This window comes from Bos taurus, chromosome 19 (genome assembly GCF_002263795.3).
Source record: "Bos taurus isolate L1 Dominette 01449 registration number 42190680 breed Hereford chromosome 19, ARS-UCD2.0, whole genome shotgun sequence".
In the NCBI taxonomy this organism is placed as follows: domain Eukaryota; kingdom Metazoa; phylum Chordata; class Mammalia; order Artiodactyla; family Bovidae; genus Bos; species Bos taurus.
Genome location: NC_037346.1, coordinates 51703931 through 51724349, shown reverse-complemented (window position 1 = coordinate 51724349; position 20419 = coordinate 51703931). Strand labels below are relative to the sequence as shown.

General features: G+C 49.9%; 1 protein-coding gene across 1 annotated transcript in view; it reads left to right on the top strand.

Annotated features, from left to right (window-relative positions):
• Positions 1–20419, top strand: part of RPTOR (regulatory associated protein of MTOR complex 1) — a 324636-nt gene that overhangs the window by 286512 nt on the left and 17705 nt on the right. Inside the window, 7 exon segments of the mRNA NM_001192130.4 lie at positions 3537–3567; positions 3569–3641; positions 4207–4390; positions 5562–5672; positions 15417–15522; positions 18697–18811; positions 20106–20230. Coding sequence (NP_001179059.3) covers positions 3537–3567; positions 3569–3641; positions 4207–4390; positions 5562–5672; positions 15417–15522; positions 18697–18811; positions 20106–20230 — 745 coding nt within the window.

The following is a 20419-nucleotide window of genomic DNA, read 5'->3' as shown; positions in this document are numbered from 1 at the left end:
CACAATGTTACTCGCAGCTTCACTCCTGGTCCGTTTTTCTTTCTAAACTGGTTATCAAGCCGTCCCATTTGCTGCCACCTCACTGGCGTTAGCCCAACCTCCTGCAGCACCTGGCCTCCTGCCGACACCATATTTGTTTGGTGTTCGATTCCTTCACCAACATTTTTCTTCACTGGTGAAGTTCTGTCTTTTCCTTTTTTGTCTGTGGCTGCTATTTCAGCTCCTGGTAGCATCACAAGTAGTAATAACACAGCCTTGTCATGTACCCAGTTTTAAACTGCTGTAGCAGCCAAGCTCATCTTCTTCCTTGAAGGAACAGTGAGGATATGGCAGGAGCACATCCTAGGTTTATCCTGGGCCTGTGGTCACATGAAGTCTCTGGAAGCAGAGACTCCCAGGTCCAAGTGTTCACTGCACTTCCTGCCTGTGGGCACTGCCAGCCTCATGCAAAAGTTCTGGGCATTACTGTTGGTCCTCTCGGGATCACTGGGTGGTTTATTTCACACGGACCTCCCCTTGACCCCAGTGAGCCCCTCGCCCACTTTCTTCATCATCCTACTGCATGACTAGCCACAGAGGCACGTGAATGCTGTTCCATCCTGGGAGTGGGGAGTCTTCTCCGTGTCTATAGAAAAGAGGCCAGTGAATTAAGTTTTTTCATTCTGTAATACAAAACTGAGAAATAGTCCAATCATCTCCTTTTTCAAGTAAGAATAGGATTGATTCAAAATTAAACTTTTCTAAAATACATGTTTCTTACAGCATATTAGGGTCCGTGCCCGAGAGAGGGAGGAAGTACAGTCATGAGGAAGGAAATAGAGGAAAGGAAGGCAGTCCCGGCAGAAGGCATAGTGGGACTCAAGTGGGCCTCTGTGAAAATGAAGCCTCCCCGCCATGCCCAGTCCTGACCTCACTGATGCTGATTCTCCTGCGATGCCGAGGATTGAGGGAGCCCAGGCCCCCAGGAGTGGGGGCTCTGCCAACTACCGGCCAGTTCATCACAGTCACCACCGTTGCTTGAAGTGAATTCTACCTGGGACTTAGAGTCCAAAAAGAAAGTTTACGTTATTTATCTAGGAAGTTTGGTTTACAGAAAAATTCCTTTCTAGATAGAGTCGTGTGTTTCACAGATGTCCATTCTCAGTGCTCTGGCTTCCAGGTCCTCTGCCTCGAGTTAGCCCAGAATTAACTGTGAACCATCCTTTGGGAAGTCACTTCCTCACACACGAATCCAGATCCTTGGTGTGCAGTTAACAGGGACTCCTGTGAAACACTCCCTCCCCCAAGAGAGAGCAGCCAAAAGCCTCCGTTGGTGTCCTGAAGCCTATGTCAGGATCCAGTTAGGAAATCCTGTCCTCGTCACCCTCATCTCTGTAGGGTGTTTGCCCTGAATTAGACTTTCCCAAGTTCTTGTGAGGCAACATGTTTCTGGGAGAAGATCTGCAGAGTAAGAAAGTGCTCAGAGCTGGAGACAAAGCAGGCGTCTTACTGCGGGCCCAGGCTCCCGTGACCGAGACTGCCCCCGTTAACTGCAGGGGGCAGGGAGCACAGGTGGAGCTCGTGTGTGCACACGTGTGTGTGTCCCTGCAAATCATTTCTGTTTGCATTGGGCTAAGAGGATACATCTGAGCTAGAATCTGACTGTTAACAAGATGTTTGCTGCCCTCTGAAGAGTTGGCCTGTAGCTGTGACCATGACCTCCTGCCATTGCCCTTCCTCTTCTGGACTCAGCACTTGACTTGGGCCTTCATCAAGCCCATCTGCTGGTCCAGTGACTCCAGTCCAGCATCAAGGAGGGGAAAATGACAGGGCATCTCAACACCCTGAGAGCCATGGGCAAGTGTGCCCACAGTCAGTGATGCTCCCAGCAGGGTCCTGGGGTCTTGAAGACCCACGCTCCATCCTCCTTCATAACAGCCCAAACCTGATACCCAGCAGGCACACCGGTGTTTCTGTGTTACCCTTTCCTGACTGTATGCTGTCTGTGAAACGGCAGCTGCGACCAGCCCAGAAAGGGGCCTCTCTGGAGGGTATCTCCCACACCTGCTCCCTTAGCAGCCTCTGTCCACACCAGGCCCACAGACAAGTGGGTCTGCGTGACCACTGCCCACTCAGGCTCATCGCTGCAGCTCTGCAGCAATGAATGTTTGCTGCACAAATAAGAAACGTTAGGCGAAGAAGCATCATCTAAGCCTGAAACCCTACAGTCGATCACCAGTCACAGGGCTTCCCCAGCCAGTGGCACGCCCACCTCTCAGGATTTCTAGAACAGATGCAAAACTAGAGCTGTGTGTGGCAGCCTTCAGTGTGAAGTGCACTGAAGAAGCTCGGCTGTCTACTTTGCCCTCAAGGCCGAGAGAGAACAAGCCAGGGTTGTGCGCCTCCGCCCCCGGAAAGAGCAGGGAGGCTGAGTCAGTCACTCCCAGCCCACACCTTCTTTCCTTTGGAGCCTCCTTGGATGGGGGCCTTCAGGATGGGGGTCCCTGGGGAGATAGCTCTGCGGGCTGCAGCTCAGGCAACAGCAGATCCTCTGGGCTTGGGGAGCCTTTGAAAGGTCGTGGATTCTGCTAAAGTCTGCATTTCAATCCAGAGGCTTTCTCCATCACCTCCCACTGATTTCCTGGAAATTTTGAGGAGGCACCTAGTTTCTTAGCTTAAATTTCTTTTCTTCTTTTAAACTTCTTAAGGGATCGTTTGGCTCTCAGGCTTTGTTGGGGTTGTGTGTGTATGTGTGTGTAGGTCAAATAATGTAAATAACGGAGCAAAACAAACATGAACAATACAACTTTTATAATTCAGAAAACAAAAAAACAGCCTTTTAATAGGCTGGTTATGATCCAGTTCTAACTGTTTTCATTTCAAAGTGAAGGCTTATCTGGAAAACATTGATTTATGTTGGTGGTTTTGTTTTCTATAACTTTCTGCGTGTGGGCTGAACAAAGGTATGGCCTTCATAACTGCCAAGAGGATAATCCAGAATGGGAGGGTCCTCCGTGAGTGGCCAGTCCAGGGTTCTCCTGGAACACGTGCTCATGGGAGACAGGGCACAGATCTGGGTCTCATCTCTATTCAAAAAGTGCTGCCCCCAGGGGGTTGTTTTGAGCCTGCCCTGAAATACAAAAGAACAGTGAGGCCAAGCCTGGGCGGGCTCCTTCCGGAGTGCCAGCTCTGCCCAGGAAGCTGTCCCTCCCAGGGGAGCTCCTGCCCCAGTGGGAGCCTGAGCGTGCCCAGTCCTCATTAGTCATGGTGCAGTTTAGTCACCGTGTTTGTCACATGGGCGCGGGGGATGCATCCCTGGAGCCTCACTGGAGCAGGTGAATACCTTCCAGAAGAGCTACAGAATATCACTTTATCTACAGGGTGACATTTCGGGGGAAATTTTCAAGCAGGACCTTCCATTCCTGGGAGATTTCCTCAGCCAAAAGCCCTTTTCTGTGACTTTGAAGCCACTCAAAAGCAGCCACCAACCTCTGCTTGTCTTGTAGCCTCAGGTCGTCACAGTGACCACCCCCTCACTTGTCCCTTTGCTCCTTCAGGCCACAGTGAACGCCCGGCCTCAGCGCATTCCTCACCACCTCCTCCCTCACGCAGTCGGCGCCTGCCAGCCCCACCAACAAAGGCATCCACATCCACCAGGCGGGGTGAGTGGTAGGCAGCCCGCCCCCCAGGGTCTGGGGAGGTTCCCGACACAGCCTCCCCGGCCCTGCCAAGTCTGCAGGTTCTCTCTCACTTATCTGAGCCCCTCCTAGAATCCTTTCCTGCCTTCATCTGCACAACTGTTCAGCAAAGCTGAACTGAACCTGACTCCATTCAGGATTTTATCAGAGGGTCATGTCTTCCAGCAAGTGACCAGCAGGTTGGAACCCTCCTCGAAATCAGTGTTCACAGGGCTGTGCACTGGATCCTAGCGGGGCACATGTGCCCTGCACCCTCCTAGGGCTGACTCACAGCCCAGACCAAGCTTGCCTCTGGCTGCACTGGTTTTCAGGGGAGGATGGTTCTTAGAATGGTTCTTAGAAACTGGAAGGGGTCATTAATTCAGCAGCAGCAGTTCAGGTTTGGAAGTCACATCAGCAAGTCAGGTGATGAGGCTGTTCCAAGCTGGTGACCCTCAGCCCATTCCCAGGATCAGTGGAGGTTGCTTGGGGTTTGGTGTCAAAGGAATGGGCTCTGGGTAAAATGCAGTTTCTTCTTCCCCGACGGCAGAGGCTCCCCTCCAACATCCAGCGCAAGCAGCTCCAGCCTGACCAACGACGTGGCCAAGCAGCCGGTCAGCCGAGACCTGCCTCCAGGCCGGCCGGGCACCACAGGCCCCGTGGGGGTACAGTACACACCCCACTCCCACCAGTTCCCCCGGACGCGGAAGATGTTCGATAAGGGCCCAGACCAGGTACAGATGTCGCTCTCAACACTAACTTCCTTCAACATTCAGTTACACCCCATAGGCGGGTGTAGTCTCTGCAGCTAAGTTAAACAAGGCTATTCAGGGGAGGGAGGAACTGGCGCCTTTGTTTGCAAGAAAACATACGAGGGTGGACTCGGAAGCTAGGGCCTTGGGTCTTGTCGATACTGCTTGCTGCTGTCCCGGCCAAGTGGACACAATATAGAGAGGGCATTCTGCATACACCAAGGACGCGTCTCAGCTCACCAGTGACCAGCGATTTTGATAGGAAGGTCACAGCAGCCTGCAGGCTGACTTTGGAGCTGGAGCAGGTGTTGAGGGTAGACAGGTGTCCACACCGGCTGCTAGCCCCGCCCACCTGGCTTCGGAGCCGCCTGCTTCCCTTGCCTCAATGGCCGAGGGACAAAAATGGCCACAGGCACTTTTGCCAGGTTTAGCCTCCCAGCTGGACTCTGCCTGAGTCAGCCAGGCAGGAGTGGCTGACCCACAATCCGGGAGTCCTGGCCCAGCAGCGCTGCAATTCCCCCTGGCAGGCGGGAGGTAAGACCTTATTGCTGACCCCATCTCTCTGGGTAGCAGAGACTCCTCTCTGAGGCACTTCTCCCGCCCTGTCGTGTGCAGTGAGGCCAACCCCTGCCCCGCCAGCCCAGCCCACATTGGTTCTACAACAGGGAACAAACTGACCCACCACCCCACCGCAGCACCAAGTGTTTTAAGTTTTAATGTTTAGAAGTCCCAGATGGCCCGAGCTCTGCTGCGCCCTTGTCCAGGAGCCACAGGGCAGGCCAAGGTCCTACGTGTATGACTGGCCCGGTGGGAGCGACAGCCCAGGGACCAGGCGGCAGAGGCCCCGTGTGGGGCTCCTAGACCCAGTGCTGAGGACCAGTGTCAGGCTCTGCAGCCTAGCCTACCCTGGCCATTTCCGGGGGACACTCCGTCTCTTGCACAAACTCAGAGCCCTGTTTTGACAGTCAGGGTTCCTTGGTCACCAGGACAGAGAAGTAAGGGGACCATAGAGATACTGTCCTCAGAAACCTGACCACTTGACACCTATGCCTTGGTCTCCAGAAAGGGACTGTCTCAAGCTCACAGAGAGGGTTGGGGTTGACATGACTAACTCTGTTTCTGTCTTCTCCTCTCTTTTCCAAACGCCCCAAAGACCACCGACGACCCAGATGATACTGCCGGACACAAAAGTTTCATCTCGGCCACGATGCAGACGGGGTTCTGCGACTGGAGCGCGCGGTACTTTGCCCAGCCTGTCATGAAGGTAGCCATGCATCAGCAGCTCTCAGGGTTTAAAGCCAAAATTCCCCAGCCGGCACTGCCCTCGTCTCCTCAGCAAGCGAGCACGGGCCTCCGGAGCCCCAGCCTCAGGCCTGGGTGTCTGAACCCTTCTGCTCTGAGCTCAAGGTCTGATCCCACTGGCTTGCTCACTGTGACCCTCAGGGGCCGTGACTCCCACCAGCCCACATGCCATTGCGCAGGCCTGGCCCTGAGTCATGGAGTGGGGCAGGCACAGGGCTGCACAGGGCCCTATTGTGCCCACTGGCCTCCTATTCCACCGAGCGTGGCTGTTAAGGGGACACCAGATTGCTGTCATGGAAGCTGGAATTAACGGTCAAAAAAAACAGCAAAAGAAACTGACTTCACTTACCTGCCTTTCTGAGCTTGCCAGTATAAAATGTGTCATTTTGTCTTGATTGGCAAGGTCACCCAGGAGTTCCCCAGGCTTACGGTGCTCCCGGCTTCAGGGACTGTCAGACTGAGCTAGCTAGCTAGGGCTAATCTGACTTATTCTGGGACACTGCCTTCCAGGTTTGATGATGTGACATGTCCTTTCACTACAGACTTGGGCCACACATTCAGGGTGCCAGGGTGAGACAGGACAGTGCTATCAAAACAGAATCTTGGTGCCCATCTTTTTGCAGGGAGCACTGCAGGGGCTCATTTTAGACTTTGATGGTCTAAAGCACGTTCTTACCTTCCTTTCCCTTCATGCTGCTGCTACTGCTGCTAAGTCGCTTCAGTCGTGTCCGACTGTGTGTGACCCCATAGACGGCAGCCCACCAGGCTCCCCCGTCACTGGGATTCTCCAGGCAAGAACACTGGAGTGGGTTGCCATTTCCTTCTCCAGTGCATGAAAGTAGAAAGTGAAAGTGAAGTTGCTCAGTCGTGTCCGGCTCTTAGCAACCCCATGGACTGCAGCCTACCAGGCTTCTCCGTCCATGGGATTTTCCAGGCAAGAGTACTGGAGTAGGGTGCCATTGCCTTACCTTCTTTTCCCCTCATAGATAATGGAAAATTGAAAACTGCAGCTTATTCTTACTTGTGTATCGAGCTATATATCCAAGAAATTTCCAGGAAGAGTGTTTGGACTGTATTAGAGCTTTTCTCTTACTTTCCTGTTTCTCTGTAGTGATACTGGCTTTTGCCAATTACAAGACAGAATAATGGTTGTCAGTGCCTAAGGCAGGTGATAAAGGAAAAGCAGTCTCTCAGTAGCAAAAACTAGAATCCATGTAAATGTCCAGCAGGAGGAGAATGGTTAAAGAAGGTTGAAGTACTTGATATAATACTACTGGAGCTACTGAAAAATAAAAGTTTTAAATTAGTAACTTAAGAAAATGCTCATAACAAAATTTCCTTAAAAGGGAAAAAAAAAACAAGATATAAACTGGCCACGAGATGGACAGAGTTTCCACACTTAGCACACAGTACCTTTATAGTCTGGAGCTGGAAACGGCAATCCACTCCAGTATTCTTGCCTGGAAAATTCCTTGGACAGAAGAGCCTGACAGGCTACAGTCCATGGGGTCACAAAGAGTTGGACATGACTGAGTGACTGAGCATGCACCTTTATATCAGGGGGAAATACATTAAAGAAATGATCCCAAGAGATCACTGAGGCCTGTTACAGTCAACCAAGTGTGTTGTCCACACCTGGGTTGACCTGCTCCCCCTGATCTCTCAGGCTTCTCTGGCTAAGGATGGAGAAAGTGGGAAAACACGAATTTGTCTCAGGAGAGGGATCGTTGCTGGTGCTATGGGTAGCAAGTCATCCTTTCGATCTGTGGTGTGTACTGTCTGAGTGAGTGAGTCTAGTCTAGTAGTAACAGACGTTCAGAATCCATGATACAGTCTTCTGCTTCAGGCAAGTGTGGTCAAGCGACACAGACTCTGGGTGGCTGGTCCACCATCTCACTGAAACTGCAGTGACTGTAAGTCACAGAAGCTGCTTGGTAGGACGCTGAGCTGCTATTCTCGAAGTCTCTGGGCATGCCTATTCTCAGTTCTTCCTGTGGGAAGAAGTGGCATAGGTAATCCAAAACACATTTTTCTTGAACATAGACACAAACTTGACTTTTCCCCTAAGGATCTGCTTTCCTTTCCTAGGCATCAGGTACTTAGAACACAGGTGCCCTCTGTGAGCACACATCAGCTGACCTTGGAGGAAGGCTTCTTGGGCGAGGGCTGCCGTTTGTGGGGACCCCTACATATGTGTTTACATGTTTCACTCAGGTGCAAACCCACAGCCAGCATCTGCTCTGGGACTGAGCCATGCCTCCCTTTTTTTCAGCAGGTTCCCCTGCCTTTGTGCTCCTCTGTGTGTGTTCTAGCTGGAAGTGTGTCTGAGAATTCCCGCTGGGGAGGGTCCCGCGTGTCGCTAGCCTGGAGGAGACAGAGGCTGTGAGCCCAGTGGTCTGTCCCGGTGCATCATGCTGGCTCCCAAAGTGGACCCTGCGGTGCAATGAGGGGAGAAGGGTCCCCACAGGATGAAGTCAGCTTTCACTGTGGAGCCCGCGAGAGGAGCCAGAAAAACAGTTGCTGCATGCATGTTCTTTCTGACTCACCACGTTTGTGATAACAAACTCCCATTGGATGTAGCTTGAAATGACAAGCTCGAGGTGTTATGGTTGAAAATGAAGTTGTTACAGTGAGTTTTGTCTGTAATCCCTGTTGACAACTTAGGGTGCTTAGGACTCAAGTGATTTCTTTTACTTTAATTAGAGACCTTTTCCAAACTTTAGAAGAGGATATGTTTAATCTCATTGCTTTTTTTTTTTAATTTATTACTTTTTCCAGGTGGTATTCGTAAGTGCCTTCTTTTATTAATTTAATTAATCATTGAATGACACATTTGTGCAATAAAATGCATTAGGAACTTTTTTATTACCCTGTTTCATATGCAAATTAAAGATAGCTCAAGGCTAGGATTGTACCTCAGAAAGGACAGAAGAACCCCAAACTCTAAATCACTTCAGAGGTAAGCATAGGAAACTACATTTTCACCAGATAACATAATTATGCCCAATATTTACAGTCACGTGCAACTAATGGTTAGTGGGATTGAATACTCAAAACATGACTGTAATGACAGTTTTTGCTGACTTTTTATCAGTTCACAGTCAGATTTCTTACAGGTCTGTGTGACCAAAAAGAACTACATTCTGGACTGTTCTCCTTTGATTGATGGTACCCCCTCTCTCTTCTATGGTTTGGTTTCCAGAGTTCATATCTTACTTTAGGCAGGATATTAAAAATGGTCTGTCTTGTGTTTAAAAAGTAGAGGCATACTGAAATTTGTTCTGATTATAAAAATAATATGAATTCTTTTTTCATTCTCAGGTTGGTAAATTTCAAAGATTGATTTCTAGCAAGAGGATGGATTAAGCGGGGGGTATAGGGTAATAGAAAGTCTCACACACTATGGGTGGCTGGTGAAATAATAGCTTGGTATAGGACAGTTCAGTAGTAGCTATCCAAGCTATAAATGGGTAGGCCCTAGAAACCAGCAGTTGGAGAAAGAAATGGCAACCCTCTCCAGTATTCTTGTCTGGAAAATTCCACGGACAGGAACCCGGTTACAGTCCATGGCATCGCAGAGTCAGACACAACTGAGCACAGCACAGAAACCAGCAATCCCACTCTGAGGAGCAGATCGTAAACCCACTACTGTACATGGATATGTGATAACTTGTGTCAAGAAATGCTGTTACAGATTATTTGTAATAACAAAAAGTTTGAAAACAAATAAGAGAATATTAGTAAGGAGACAGTTAAAAATGATTCATCTGCGTAGTAGACATAGACATTAGTCAGTAAGCTTCATCTCTGTGTGAGGCCTTAATGGGATGTCCTTGATATAGTAGGTCACATAACACGATGGTCCAAGATATGTGCACAGATGTTGTGGTTCCATAGATTTGTGTAAGCATCAGAGGAAGCTTGGAAGGTGACTCTTAATGTGGTTACTTCTAGAAGGTAGGACTGGAATCAGGGCAAGGGACTGTCCTTTTTACATTATATACTTCCAGCTCTTTGAATTTTTTAAAAAGAACAATTGTTTGTTTCATAATTCAGGACAGATTAAAATATAACATTTAATTACAAAAAGAGCTTTATAAAAAAATAAGAGCAAATACTTCTTGTACTTCCATTTCTTTGTATGGAGGCAGCATTACTCTGTTACCAAAACCAGTCAAAGACATTAAGAGAATAAAAATCTACAAGCCAGTATTCTTCATGGACATGAACCCAAAATCCTTAACATAATATTCATAAATAAAATGCAGCAGTACATAAAATAGATTCTATACTGATGACCAAGTGGATTCTATCCCAAGAATGCAGAGTTGATTCAGCACTTTTAAATTAATCCTATACCTGTATCAACAGCCTAAAGAAAAACCATATGATCATCTCAGTAGCTGCAGAAAAAGGATTTGATGGAATTCAACAGCCATTCAAAATAAAAACTCCTAGCCAACTAGGAATAGAAGGAAACTTCCTTACTCTTACACTGGGTGCCTATAGAAGACCTACAGTTAACATATTTTCACTGATAAAAGACAGTGCTTTTTCTCCAAAACCAGGTGTATGTGAGGCAAAGATGTCTCATCTTACCATTCCCATTCAGCATCCTCCCAGAGGTCCTAGACAGCAAGGCAAGAAAAGAAAATGTGTACATATGGGAAGGGTAAAATAAAACTCTATTCACAGACAATATTGGATGTATAGAAAACCCTAAGTAATTTGAAAGATGCTGCCAGAATAAGTGAGTTCAGTAAGATTGCAGTATACAAGGTCATTATACAAAAATCTGTTTATTTCTGTATGAATGATCAGAAATTACAATAACATCCAAAAAAAAAATCATGAAGTACTTAACTTAGCTACAAATCTAAAAAAAAAAAGCAAAATCCAAATGGTGAAAAATGAAAAACATTGATGAAAAAAATCAGAGAAGACTTAAATCAGTGAAGACCACATTCATGGGTTGAAAGACTGAAATTCAGATGTCAGTTCTCCCTAAACTGATGTATATAGAGCAATGTAGTCTGAATCCAAATCCCAATAGACCTTTTCCTTTCTTTTTTAAAATTTATTTATTTTAATTGGAGGATAACTGCTTTATGATATTGTGTTGGTTTCTGCCATATATCAACATGAATCAGCCATATGTGCCGTCCCTCTTGGACCTCCCTCCTGGCTTTCTCTTTTTAATCAACAAGCCTATTCTACAATTTATGAGGAAAAGCAAAGAAACCGAAGTAACCAAAACAATTTTGAAATAGAACAAAGTTGGAGGACTTTTGTTGCCTGATTTCGAGATTCACCATAAAGTTAAATAATCAAGACGTGGAATTGGTGAGAGGACAGACACATGGATCAACGGGACAGAACAGAGTCCAGAAATAGAGTCACATCAGTACATCCCATTGGTTTTCCATGGAGGTATGAGAACTATTCAGTTCAATGAAAGGAATGTGTCTTTCCAGCGGAGTGGCACCATGGTAATTGGACACCCATTTGCCAAAAGTAGAAATTCAGTCACTCACTCACACCTTGTACAATAACTCACGCCTTAAATGTGAAGCTTGGAACCATGAAAATTCTGGAAGAAAATCTTTCTGACCTTGGGTTAGGCAGTAGTTTCTTTAATAAGGCACAAAGAGCACAGGCCACACAAGAAAAAGTGGCAGATTGCTCTTCACCATAAATCGATAACTGCTCTTTGAGTAATCCTGTTAGGAACATGAAATCATGAGCCACAAACCAAAAGAAAATTAAAAAACACATACAAATCTTGTATCCAGTATATATAAGGAATACTCAAAATTCCATGATCAGGAAACAAGTGGCCCCGTTAAAAACAATGGGCTAAAGATCTGCAGACACTTTACCATAAAAAGTACCCAGGCAGCGAATAAACTTGAGAAAAGATGTGTAGCGTCACAGCAGTTATTCACAAGGGAAGTTGAGTTACCGCAATGAAATAGATACTGCACATCTGTTAGAAGGGCTAAAATTTTCAAATCTGTCAATACCAAGTACTGGCAAAGGATGCAGAGCAGCTGAAACTTTCATACTTTGCTGGTGCAAAGGCAGAATATTGCAAGCACTTTGGAAACATTTGGCCCTTTCTCATAAATTAAACACATACTTAACCATAGAGCCCAGCAATCCTACTCCTAGATATTCACCCAGGAGAAATGAAAACTTCTGTTCATTCAAAAGCCTGTACTTGAATATTTACAGTGGCTTTATTCATAATTACCAGGAACTGGGAACAACCCAGATATCCTTCACCGGGTGAATAAACTGCTAGAATATTTCATATGATGAAATACTAATTCACCAAATGTTTTCTAAATAAACTGAAGCATACACACTATGGATGAAATTCAGCTGCGTTACACTCAGTGAAAGAAGCCAGACTTAAACTGTACAGTTCATTTATACGGCATCTGGAAAAGGCAAAGCTACAGCGATGGAAAACAGAGGTGGTGCTGGACTTGGACTGGGGGAAAGGCCAGGCTACAGAGGGCATCTAGCAGTTTGGGGTGAAGGAACTATTCTACGTGTCCATTGTGCGTGGTTACATGACCGTGGGGCCTGTCAGAACTCAGAACTGGGCCCCAAAGGGTGAGATTTACCGCATGTGAATTGCATCTCAGTCACCCTGATGCTTTGTGACGTGTGGTCACATGATAAAAATGCCTGTACTTAGGTATCAGAACCTACAGTGAATTCCGATCTGCTCTTCAGAGCTTCTTCCTTAGCGGTCAGTGGCCTTCAGCTTGGTAACTCTTTAGACGTCATGCCCAGCGGAGACCAGTCAGCCCACAGCCAGTGCGCTCCCTCCCGGCACTGCTGACTCCGTCATTGTTTGGGGAGGGTGGTTTGTTGTTAAACAAGGTCTCTGTCCCACCGCAGAACTCGATTTGTTTCTGGTGGGAACCCAGGAAGCTCTTTGGTGGGGACTTCCATGACCTCACGAGCCTTCCAGGGGTCGAGCTTCGGTCCTGATAGCCACGTGCCTGTTGTGGATTTTATCCCATGCACTTGAACCCCTTTAAATTCAGAGGCATTGAGGGTGTGCCCTGTGTTTCACAAGTTCATCATATGAGGACCTGCTTACCTGGCAAGGCCCGCCATCAGGCTTCTGAGACCCTCTGGTCTCCCTTTGTTCCCAAGCCCAGGCTGCCCCAGTGACAGTTAAGGAACAAGGGGGATGCCGTCACCAGCCTTCAGCTGTCGGCTCCACGGGAGGCCTCAGGAGGTTTCAGCATCATAATTGGTTTTTGTCTGAGGAGAAGCCAGGTGTTAGGAATCCTCAGCGTGTCATGATCCTAATCATGTAACACTATTAGCCTCACCCACGTCCCTCCAGCTCTGCCAGGAGGAAAGCTCAGCACCGTCTAGGTCTGGGCTTCTGTTTACTCAGAAGCTTCTATTCAACCTGCAGAGCCACGAGGTAAGGGGAGGGGCAGGCAACTGAGCAGATGATTAAGAAGAGCTGAGCAGGAAACAGTCTGGTCCCCTCCATCCGTCCTCATCCCTCCCGGCCGGCTGACGCCTGCTGCTTCTCGCAGCCTCTGCTCTCTCCCTTTCCCCGTCTCTCTCCACCCACACCTCCCGCACTGCCCCACTGCTGCCCGCCCCCGCTTGTCCTAGTGCTTCGTGGTGATTGTCCCCAGGACGGTGTGTGCGCTGGTTCCTGGGCTGCGGTTCAGTTCAGTTCAATGCTGCAAGTCCTTCCTGAGCTCAGCGGGGCCACTCCCCAGAGCTCCGTGCTCTGCTGCTTAGGACTCAGCCCGGGGCAGTGATGCCTGGCTGTGCGGTGGAGGTCAGTCTGTCTGAGGCCCCAGGGCGCATGTGGCCACACTCCCACGCACAGCTGCCTCCTGCCCCCTTCCTTCCTCCTGCCTGCCCTCACCACATGGAGAACTTCCTTTCTGTCTGTCCCACTCCCTCCCTGCTTCCAGACCCTTCCTCTAAACCTGCAGAAACCAGAGCTTCATTCTGATTCTGTCTTCTTTTCATCTGGAGGTTTTCTTTTTATCACTCTATGTTATTGGTTATCTGTAATTTCTTTTCCAGTAATCTCTGGATTGTCATGAAACAAAACCAGCTGGTAAAAACCCACCATCTATCCCAAGTGCCTTCGTGGGGTTATGTCTACAACACTAACTGCTCTGGAGGCTCTAGGTGACTTTTCTTCTGTTGTCTCCGTGTCAGGATATCTTTGCTGTTTTGCTGGCTGTGGGTTTGTGATTTTTAAGAGAAAAAAGACAGGACTGTAGCAGTGAAATCCTGGAACACAGACCCCTCTGGTCTGTGCACAGGGATGAGATGAGGTTTCGGGTTGTTTGTTTGTGATCAGAGATGACACGGAGCATTTAAGAAGACACAAAAGTGCTCCGTGACCATTTCGTGTAATAACTGCTTCCCATCTTCTCAGCTGTGCTTGCACACACACAGGCACGTACACGTGACCACGTTCACCATTCGTCATCCTGATGCTTTCTCCAGCAGAGAAGATGACTTTTAAAATATTGAATATGGGCTCCCTCTGCCTGTGCAGTGTTACCTGGCTGAGTACAAGGCAGGTTAGCTCTCAGCCAAGAGGAAGTAGGGTTTTTCCAAGTTTATTTGATTCCTTTTATATCTGAGAACTTTACAGGTCTGAGTTCTCAAGCAGGCAACCAGAGTTAGGCAAGTTGACTGTATGACGAAGGAGATACATCGTTTTTACACAACAAATGATTATGTTCTGAATATAGTAAACTTAAATCCTAACTTACTGTTTGCTAAGTGTGGCCCTCTCCTAGACATGACCCACATGCCATGAAGCAAGAAGGGCCCTTATCCAGGAAAGGGGACTGTTCCAGCTTCCACATACTTCATATGCAGAAGCTGATGAAGGAAGGCAGAAGTTCCCAGGCATAGGGTCGAAGCTCCTTCCTCACTCTCCACCCACATGGAATCTGATGCCAGCTTTGCCCCTTTGCTGTGTTAGGTGGAGCCTGGCGGGCAGTAGCTCCTGCCCGCCAGGGGTGAGAAGGCCCCGCCCTCAGGCCCAGGCTGCCTCTCCGGCCCCAGGGGGCAGCACTACCGTGCCTGCTGCCCTCTGTCACTTCTCATGAGTGCGTTCATCTTCTAACCAGAGGCTTCGTTTCCCTTTGGCATCAGAATAAAAGCAAACCTCTCTGAGCACACCACATCTTTTTCTGATTTTGCATTTAAGGGTACAAAGGAGTCAATCTAGTGTCCAGCACAGCAGAGCCCGTTATGTCCCCTCCTGCAGGAAACACCTGGCCCTTATCCCTGCACCTCCCCCTCAAATTCTGTCTGCTTTGAAAGCAGCCCCCTCGCTGCCCTGTCAGAGTGTGACAGCTTCTGGCCTCTACGGTTGGGCTGTCAGAGGCAGGGGCTTCCTAAGTCTCTGCTCCATGTCCCCAAGCCAGCCAGCCCTCCCCCGGGTCCCAGGTCCCGGTCCCGGGTCCCAGAATCTCCACACCCAGCTGTCAGCAGGGTGCAATGCCCCCAGCACAGGGAGGGAAGCAGGTTCGGGAGCTTGGTGACCACCCTCTGACTGTAAGGGTCTGCTCTGACTGCTGTTGGGCACTGGACCGACCAGAGAACCAGGTTTCTTCTGCACCTGCAGAGGGGGAACCCTCTCATTTGGAAATAATTGTCTTAATTTTCTTTTTTTTAATTGTTGGAGATTCCGGAAGAGCATGACCTGGAGAGTCAGATCCGCAAGGAGCGGGAGTGGCGGTTTCTGCGGAACACCCGTGTCCGGAAGCAGGCACAACAGCTCATCCAGAAGGGTAAGGGGTGTCCCCAGGGGCCACCGCGGGCAGTGAGCCGGCCCCCACTTGCCCTGGTGCGGGCAAGGAATGAGGCTGGCGGAGATGCTCCAGGGAGGAAGGGGTGCCACCGTGGGGCACCACTCACCTGCCCAGGAAGGCCTTGTCCCCAGGGAGACAGGGAGGCTCTCTGGGATCATCGTCCAAGGAAGCTCCTGTCTGACTGGCGGCCTCTGAGACAGTCGTGGCTTCTGCCTTTTGTCATTTCCAGAGAGAAGGGAGCAAGCCCTCTGCAGCCTTGGGGTCCACAGCAGGGTGGCCTGTGTCCTCACCATGGGGACAGAAGACAAACCTCAGGCCCTGGTTGTATTTGCCTGGACCCCACATGGCCCCCAGATAATTGCTCCCTATTACCCCAAGCCTGTATATCAGTCACATTTTGACCAAACCTTTTACTAAATTTGCCAACAGGTACCCTAACTCCCCACTTTGCATACCCTCCAGCCCCACCCCACCTCACCAGTGCGGGGACGTGGGCTGCCACAGGGAGGGCTGCTGTGTCATGGGTCCCCCTTATGTCAGCTGCAGCAGCCCCCTACCCTCAGGCACTGAGGCCAGGTGGGAGGGGGCAGCCAAGGGGCTCCACCCTGTGGTTAGGACAGGGCCAGAGCACTGGGTAGCTCCCCCACCCAGGGACAAGCCTTCGCCTCCCTCTTTCCCAGCAGTACAGCCCCCAGGGCTCAGGAGCCAACTCAATCCCACAGCTGTGGGTGGGCTGGTCTTCCAGCTCTGCCTGAGTCCTTGTTGCTGGGCCAGCTTTGGGCAGTGGATGATGCTCCCTGGGTGCTGCACAGAGTAGATAAGCAGACTCCTCACACTTTTGTGGAATTATTTTCATGACCTTCTCTCCCTGTGGTGTCAAATTCCCTTGATTATTAAGGGTTACTTTTTTTTTTAATTTTTTAAAATTTATTTATTTATTTGGCTATGCAAGGTTTCACTTGCAGCAAGCAGGATCTTTTTAGTTGTGGCGTATAGCATGTGGGATCTAGTTCCCTGAACAGGGATCGAACCTGGGCCCCCCACATTGGGAGCATGGAGTCTTAGCCATTGGACCACCAGAGAATTTTTTTGTATTATGGGTTACTATTTAAAGTTGCGGCTGAGGACCCATGAGCCCATCCCTACCTGCAGGCAGCCTGGAGGCGGGATCTCATCTCTGGCCCACCTGCCCAGGCCTGGTGCCCCCCAAGCACTTCCAGAAGCAATGCTGTTTCAGAAGCACTTCGAGCGCATTCACAGTGCTCTCATTGAGATGCTAGGGTCACATTCCATTAATGCAGGGTCACTTCTGCTAAAACCAATCTTGGTTGTTTGTAACTCACCTCTGTGAAGGCGCATTCTAGATGTAAAGCCCCCAGGGATGTAGAATTCAAAGTCTGCCAGTTTTTCCAGGAGAGCTTGAGCCGCCCAGCTTGATAGGAGTTCTTTGAATTATGGTGTCAAGGACCTATTTTCTTGGAAGTCTGTGGTTCTTTAGACCCCAGGCCTACCAAAGGGGACAGCAGGACAAATTGGTTTCCCTGTACCCACAGGCGGCCTGGGAGCCAGTCTGCCGCACACAGCGAACATCTGAAGGCAGTAAAGGCCACACTTGGCTGGTGGTGTTTCGGTCAGCATTGCACAGGGAGTGAAATTAGAGCCGGTCATTTGAGAACCAACCAGGTTTTGCAGACAGAAAAGAAAAAAATCATCTTTGTAAATTAGGGTCAGGGGTTCTCTTTTCCAGTCTTTGTGGGGAAAAGATCTGTTTGTCTGACACACACCGAAAGGAACTGCTGAGCTGCTGGAGACCTTGGCAAGTGAGCTTGCAGGCAAGAGCCTCACCGCCGGCAGACGTGGGCAGAGAGGGCAGGGCCACTAGCAAGGCCACAGCCTCCTGCACTGCCTGTAGCGCTCAGAGCCTGGACTCTGTGAAGTGGTGGTTTCATCTGAGGCCAGCCATGTGCTGGGAAGGATGTGAATCGTGGACTATCGCCTACGGGCCCAGCAAAGTCATTAGACGAGTCCGCGAGGCCCCCGGAGATGAGCTGGGAAAGTTAATGCCGCCTCCCTTATCTGTGACCCCTCCAGCCAGCCCCCGTGATGCTGCAACCTCACCATCGTGCCCAGATCTGTGCGTGTGTGCAGAATGCCTGCAGTGACTCAGGACCTGGGTGTCCCTTCATCTTTCCTGGGTCAAATTACACGCCCTCCCTGGGGAACCCATGGCTGACGGGGAGGGCATCTCTGGGCAATAGTTAAACGTTCCCAGGCCTGTTTGCCTGTTAGTTTAACCACATCCTGATGATTGAGTGGTTTTCAGTGTTAGCTTTTTTAGCAAAGGGAGGCGAAAAAGCCTGAAATCGTGGGTGATAGCAGCTCACCCAGCAGGTGCCAGGTTCACGAAGCACGAGCGCCACAGTCGCTCTCCTCTGTGTCACCCAAGACCAGCTTCCAGTGGCCAAGGAGGGGGTGACCCCGGGGCTGAGTGTTGTGGGGGCTGCTTGCCCTCCACGACGGGCAGGTACAGGGGCCACACGCCTGGCTCCTCTGCATGAGCCTACATCCTTCTGCAGATAACATGTGGGAACCCATCTGATGCTCCCCACACTGGTATCCTCTTTTCGTTGCTCTTCTAGAGCTCCTTCAGGGCCATAGCAGTTTTTCCCAGGTACCTGTGTTGGGGCCTGGGGAGCAGATCCCCATTCACGTCCTCTGTGTGACTCTTGATCAGCTGTCTTTCCGTCATTTCAAGGTTCCCGCCTTTCCATACTGGAGGCCCTCGCCTCCACACAGGAGTTGGCTGGGTTACGGACAGTGATGGCCAAACCAAAGCTTTAGTCTTGGGTCTGAGTTCCGAATCGCCGCCTTACTGAACTTTATTCCAAAATCTGTGACATTCTTTTCAGAAAACCTTAACCTGCGTGCACTGCTCTGAATATTGCCGACGGGCTATCGTAAGCGTGAGTCGGATGCCAGCCTGTCTGCACGGAGGCAGCCCCACCCTCAGGAGCCCGCCCACACTCTGCCTCCTGCTTCCCTCTGGGCCCCTCCCAACCCCCCAGATACGAGCGGCTGGCGTCAGCCTTGGCAAAACACGGCAGTGACGTTTACTGCAAATTGAGGCCCATCGTCCTGTGTTTCCCTCGGCAGGTATCACAAGGCTGGACGACCAGATATTTCTGAACAGGAACCCTGGCGTCCCCTCCGTGGTCAAGTTTCACCCCTTTACACCATGCGTGGCCGTCGCTGACAAAGACAGCATCTGGTATGGGGGTACTTATGGGGCTGGCCTTTCAGGTGGAGAACAAGTAGCCCCAGGGGGTGTGGGCAGGACACCCCCTGCCCCGTCCAGGCGTGGAAGTGCCTCACCCCAAGCCTCTGGGCTGCTTCGGGGGTGGGGGCTAGAGAACTTGCCGGCAGATGTCTCTCCTCCTGGTGCTGCCCACACCCTCCCAGGGCTGCACTTGGCCACGTTACCACGGGCGCTCCAGAGGCCTGACCACAGTTACATGTGGGCCAGGACCGGAGCTTCAGGCACTAAGATGGGGCTGTTCCTGTGCAATGAACAGAGAGCAGAGCACAGGGGCTCGTTAGGACCCCCCAGTGACAGGGCATGTTAGGGACCCGCTTAGGTGCAAGGGCAGCAAGTGTGCAAAGGGAAAGCGTCAGTAACAAGACACCACTTTAACTCATAGCGACTGTTGCCCTTATGTCCCCGAGAAAGTGCACACTTGATGGGAGAGACCATGGGGACGATTATTTTTATAGCTGATAAAATGGACAGAATTCTTACCTATTACTTATTCTTCTCCTTTTTTATACATAGCATAAAATTTACTGTCTTCTCCGCTTTTAAGCTTGCAGTTTAGTGGCATTGAGTGCTTTCACCTTGTTGGGCAGCCGTCACCACCGTCCACCTCCAGGACTTTTTCATCACCCCAAGCTGAAACTGTGTCCCCATTAAACACTGACTCCCCCTCCCCACTCCCCAGGCCCAGCATCCACCACTCAACTTTCTGTCTCTGGGAATTTGTCTGTTCTGGGAACCTCAAATGAGTGGAATCATCTAGTATTTGTCCTTTTGTGATTGGCTTATTTCACTTAACATAGCATCCGCAAGGTTCATTCGTGCTGTAGCAGGTGTCAGAACTTCCTTCCCTTTTAAGATGGAATAGTGGTCCAAGTGTGTGGATCACACTTTGTCTCCTCCTTCATCCATCAGTGGGCACTTGGGTTGCCTCCATCCTTTGGCTATTATGAGTGACACGCTATGACCTGGGTGCACATCTCTTGAATATGTACACAGAGGTGGGATCCTGGACACGTAGTACTTCAGTGTTCAGTCATCTTGAGGAACCGCTCTTGCTCTGCGTGGCGGCTGCACCATCTCACATTGCTACCAGTAGGGCACAGGGTTCCAGTTTCTCCACATTCTGACGACACTTGTCCTTCTCTGTGTTTGCTGGTGGCTGACCTGCTGGGTGTCAGGTGGTATTTCCTTGTGGCTTTCATTTGTTCCTCCCTGATCACTCACCGTATTTCTCTCTTATTCCCTGAAGCTTTTGGGACTGGGAGAAAGGGGAGAAGCTGGATTATTTCCACAACGGAAACCCTCGGTACACGAGGGTCACGGCCATGGAGTATCTGAATGGCCAGGATTGCTCCCTCCTGCTCACAGCCACAGGTGAGTAGGTTCCCATGGTGGGGACCTAAACCCTGATGCAGAGGTGGCAGGGGACAGGTGCAGGGCCCCAGCACAAATTGGCAGCAAGGTGCCTGTGACCTCAGTTGTTTCTTTTGATAAAGGGGACTGACCAGTCCCAAGTGGAGGCCACCATCATGACAGGCACACCTAGGGGGAGAGGTCCTGCTG